This window comes from Citrus clementina, unplaced genomic scaffold (genome assembly GCF_000493195.1).
Source record: "Citrus clementina cultivar Clemenules unplaced genomic scaffold, Citrus_clementina_v1.0 scaffold_9, whole genome shotgun sequence".
In the NCBI taxonomy this organism is placed as follows: Eukaryota; Viridiplantae; Streptophyta; class Magnoliopsida; order Sapindales; family Rutaceae; genus Citrus; species Citrus x clementina.
In genome coordinates, this window is record NW_006261964.1 from 22,682,340 (window position 1) to 22,687,524 (window position 5,185).

At 37.0% G+C, this 5,185-nt stretch overlaps 1 protein-coding gene across 1 annotated transcript in view; it reads right to left on the reverse strand.

The window, feature by feature from the left end:
• Positions 1–4,824, reverse strand: part of LOC18032024 (L-galactono-1,4-lactone dehydrogenase, mitochondrial) — a 15,245-nt gene extending 10,421 nt beyond the window's left edge. Inside the window, exons 1-4 of the mRNA XM_006421206.2 lie at positions 4,086–4,824; positions 3,282–3,532; positions 2,632–2,817; positions 1,073–1,513 (exon numbers count right to left, since the gene is read on the reverse strand). Coding sequence (XP_006421269.2) covers positions 1,073–1,513; positions 2,632–2,817; positions 3,282–3,532; positions 4,086–4,745 — 1,538 coding nt within the window. The 5' untranslated portion in view covers positions 4,746–4,824. The remainder of the gene's footprint in view (positions 1–1,072; positions 1,514–2,631; positions 2,818–3,281; positions 3,533–4,085) is intronic.
• Between the last annotated feature and the right edge of the window lie 361 nt (positions 4,825–5,185).

Below are 5,185 nucleotides of genomic sequence, written 5' to 3' on the forward strand. Positions count from 1 at the left end.
GGAAGGTACATAATAATGGCCAACCTGAAATGGAATCAAAACATAGTTCAACACAAGCAATCCAAACAACTCACAACATTTTCCACAGATCACCAATCATAACCCACAACTAAACCATTATGCACATACAAGCACTCAAACTAATAGCTAAAAATAGTAACAGCGACTGGGGGCTGTAAAATACAGAATAAGTGTGTTGATAATGGTTAAGGAATTGAATTTGAGGCCATTTCTTCCCTGCGGATCAGCAGTCCCCTAAGAATACCCTTAGTTTTACACTCATTAATATCCATTGGATTTGGGGTGAATCAATTGATCAGATTTATTGAAATTAAATATTCAATAATATTTTATATTTTTTCTCTTTGTGTGGACCCATCCCAAATCTTTCTCCTCCTATATTTTTTCTCTCCTTCTGCACATGCTCTCTCTCTCCTTCTCTCTTCTCTTTTTGCTTTTCAATCCCGGACTTTCATTTGTTTTTTTTTTTTTTTGCTCAGCCACAAAAATTTCTTTACTCTCTCCAAATTCATCTCACAATTCTTTGTAAAAATTTCTGAAAGAATAGAAGATTTGGTATATTGTCATATTTTTACAATTGACTTTTATAATTGCTTTTTTTATTTCCCCCAGTTAATTTTGGCTAACTTTTCTAATTCGTAAATTATTTTCCTTCTATATTTTCATCTTTCATACACTGTTTATTTTTCATTCTATTAAAATCATTATGTTGTCTCAGTATTGTTACTTTCTTTCATAAAATTCAATGAACTGTTTGACACATTGTAGGGAAACAATGGTGAAGTTGAAAAAAACCATGAACAATTAGAGGCACCATATGTGGGGATGCTTTTTGAATTGTTAGAGAAGACTAGAAACTACTATGAAGATTACAGTAGACAGGAGGGGTTTTGGATACGAACTCGATCTTCTTCCAAGAATAGTGTGGGTTGTAATGAGGTGACTAGTGAACAGTTTAAATGGGTTTTGGTAGTCTGGTAAAATCTTTTTACCAATTAGATCTAGAGACAAGATTTGAAGTAAAAAACATATACAGAATAAAAATTAACAGGGAATAACAGAAAATATTACCCATGAGAATATGTCATCCTGGACTGAGCTATAAGCAGGGCTCATGACGCTCTGACTTCGTGCTGTCCAGCGCTGTTCTATAGGAGCAGGTGCAGGTATATCTTCCTTCTCAATCAGCTGCTTTAGCTCTTCTATATACTCAAGATCTTTCATGCTCAGCTTGGCAAGGGTTCCAGAAGGAAAGCAAGTTTCTGATACCCACTGTTGCCCACCACAATCAAAGCCCAAAATTTCATCAGCCCATCCCACTCTGTATCCCTCTGACTTCCTCCAGAACTCAGCCTCAGCCTGATTAACCTTTATGACATGCTCTTTGTTAAGAGGATCGAGTGCAAGAAGTTTATCTCTTAACTCTGTAAATGAAAGTTCATTTATGTCTGGTTCAGTGCCGTCAGGAGATTTAGCTGTCATTACATCAGCCCTGCAAGTAACTAAAACAAGCATTTAAAGTGACTGAAACAAATAAGCGAACACAACAATGGTGCTGTCATTACATCAGCCCTGCAAGTAGCTAAAACGAGCATTTAGAGTGACTGAAACAAATAAATGAACACAACAATGGTAACACTTCCGTGATATGAGGTAAGGCTTTAATTTTTTGAGGGTCAGCAGTTAACGGTCTTTATTTTGCAAAAGGGAACAACAATGACAAGTGGATTTAATAAATAAAAGATGAAAAAAAATTATGTTGATCATAAAAGTGGTTAACAAAGATGCAATTGGACAAACTAGGATCAGAAACAATCAAAATAGAGAGCAAATGCAAACTGGAACTTATAGTAAATAGCTACCATTAGGCTTAGAATATGGAGATATATGCGTCCAATGGCCTACATTGACTTCATCAATTCGGTTACCAGAATTCTGAAGAATTAGACAACACCACGTACGTTTTGTTATTAGTCTAGCCACACGTGCTTGTTTATGTCTAAAAATAATTTATTGAAGCAACATAAAACTAATAATGTCAAAATTACTTTTTACATTCTTAAAGATTTTATCATTTTAATGTTACCCACTTACATTCTTGCACAATGGGTGGAATTTTTGACCAACTAATAATTCAATAGAATGTCAGGCAAGCAGTTCCTGACTGAATTAGGGCCTCAAATATACCCCTAAGACAACAAATTATAACAAATATAAAGTAAAGAACAAAGGAAAAAGGAAACAGAATGCAAATGTGAAACCATTCGTGTTCGCAATGTTGACAACCTTGATTTTTCCACTATGCAAGAAAAGTTTTAAAATACTTAGAAGCTAATACCTTGCTTTACTCTCATAAAGGCATTAATGCCAAGTTATATGGGATAAAAGAAAAGGAAAGCCTTATTAAAATTAGTTAAACAAAGAAAGAATAACTTATTTGTGCGATCTCATGTGTGTGCTTGTGGTGTTTGTGCATGAAAGAGAGAGAGAGAGAGATGTTCAGCTCATCCAAGCATTTCTAGGGCCCAAAAAATTATTAGTATCACTAGTTACCTATCCTTGTGCCCAAATTTGTAGAAGCAAAATGTATACCAAAGGTAACAACCATACCTGTACTTTTTAAGAGATTCCCTGTAGAGGTCTCGAAGATGCTGTAGAGCTTCGTCTTTAGTATATTTGGGCTTGAATTTTAGTGGACCTTTCCATTTTGAAACAGGGTTGCATGTCACAACTACAACTGTGTCAGTATAAGGAATATGAAGGTACTTTACATGCTTATTCTCAGACAGTAATTTCCTGCAAGTAGAAACAGAGAAAATTTTAGTATTTGAGACACAAAAAGATCCACCATCTTTTGTTATTTCATTACACACTACGCTATGATAAAAACAATAGTCACTTCTGTCTCAATCTCATCCCAAAGATATAAATAGTTATGCATCACATCTGAAATAAATTGCATGCAGTGCATAACCACTAAAAGAAGATTCAGTTTACAATACACAGGCAAAATTCTTATTTATATAATAATGTAAAATCTATAATTTCTTCTACATAGAGTTCATAGCATACAAGAAATAATGAAACATGATGAAAGCAAATGCACCAAAATTTTCCAAAATAATTCACAACAAAATAACATTGGGAGGGACTCAATGAGTTGTAGGCTAATGATCTACTTGAAGATTGGATTAATATTTTGGGACAACCAAGGATCTTAGATTTGCTCAAAATAAAATATAAATGGAACAAATAATTACTTGTGGTTTTTCTTGATTTCTTTTATGTTTGAGACAGTTGTGTGCTCTACAAGCTCTTGTCTCTCGACACACTGAAGGGTGACTTCAGCAACCACTCCAAGACCCCCAAGACCACAACGCGCTAGATAAAAGAGGTCCGGATCTTTCTCTTTGGAAACCTCTATTGTTCCCTTTGCAGGAGTGACCAATTTCATGCTGATGACTTGCTCATCAACAGGAGGCAATTTTGCACCTGTACCATGTGCACCAACCTAACAACCAATAGACAGAAAATAATAATCAGAGGATAAAAAAAATAAATAAAATAAAACACTGGCTCACATCATATAATCGATAATTCTCAGCTCAATGTGGAGTTTTGTTTCTTTTCCTTTAAAAACAGAAATGGCAAGTATCATATCCAGTTTTGTGCTGCGCTTGAAGCCTTCTAGATACTCCAACTGTTCCAAATTCCAAAGGAAAAAGTGAAAACGATTCTTTTAAGTCTCTTTTTAGTATCAAGGTGTTCAGCCTTAAAAGCTACAGCTACTATAAAATAGAACCAAATTTAATTTTGTTGAAATAGGAGATTCAAAAGGATTTTTATGTCAACATAAATTCATCTTAGCTCGAAATGTCAACATAAATTCATCTTAGCTTTCAAGCTTTGCCTTAAAAGCCACAGCAGCTGAGTCTAAGCTTAGTGCTTCACCCGTACTCGACAGCTCGTGATTCCATAGGAAAGCAGAGAAAGCTTATGCAATTTATAGCTTATAAATAAATAAAATAAAATAAATAAAAGACACCCAAGAAAAGGAAAATAACCTGAACAATGCCACCAATTTGTTGCTCTCGAATAGAAGCAAAGTTCTGAAGGGTAAGGCCATATTGTTTAATCTCATCGACCAAACCCTGAACTCTAATACCAGCCTGCACTCTCACTCTCTTCTTCTCCTTATCAACTTCCAAAACCTTATCCAAGAGCGCCAGATTCACCATCCCAGCGCGGGCGAGCCCAATGCCATTGGGGGACAGCCCGGAACCGACGGGCCGGATCCTGGCCCGCTTCTCATTGGCTTCCTTAACTAACTTCTCAAGCTCCTCAACGCTCTCGGGCTGATGGAAGTTCCGAGTCTGCACCTCGTGGGTCCCGCTCCAGTTGGACACAGTGTGGAGGTCTTCGGGTAACGGGGCATAACGGAAGATCTGGGCCTTCTTGTGCTTGGCGTCTTCGGAGAATGGGAAGGAATAGTATGTGGCGGCGCCGCAGAATACGAGGAGAGCAGTGTAGCCCAGATACTTACGGATTTCAGCATCAGACGGTGATGGTGATGGTGATGGTGATGGTGATGGTGATGCAGATGGTGTTGATGAGAGCGTACGGATTGAAGGTAATGGGTGGTGTTTCAATGGGACCGATTTGTTGAAGAGGAGGCGGTGATGAAGGGATTGGAGAGTGCGTCTGATGGAGAGAGCTCTCTGCATCTTTTTAACTGTTCAGTGGCTCAGAGGGCCTTGGGTTTCTGTTTTGTGATGCCGCTCTTTTATTGATTTTTCAACCAGGAATTTGTCCCCAAAGTAGGGTATTTATGTAAATAGACCCTCGTACTTACAAAATTCCTCATATACCCTTTTTTATATGCAATTACCTAATTACCCTAAATTAAATTCTAATCCTTAAAAATTCAAGATAGTTGAGCACGCACCGCCTCTTCTTCACGACGCTGCTGCTGCTGCTTCACTTCTTCTGCTGCTACTAATTCTAGCACCACCAATCCGATACTTTCTACCGAAAATTCGCGGAATAAAGGGGTGATTTACTACATCTACACTTGATTTTTACTGTATAAAAAGAATTTATGGTTTATAATTGTTCGGGTTATAGGCTTTAGGATTTTAAAAAGTACCCTAAACTGTTCTACTGA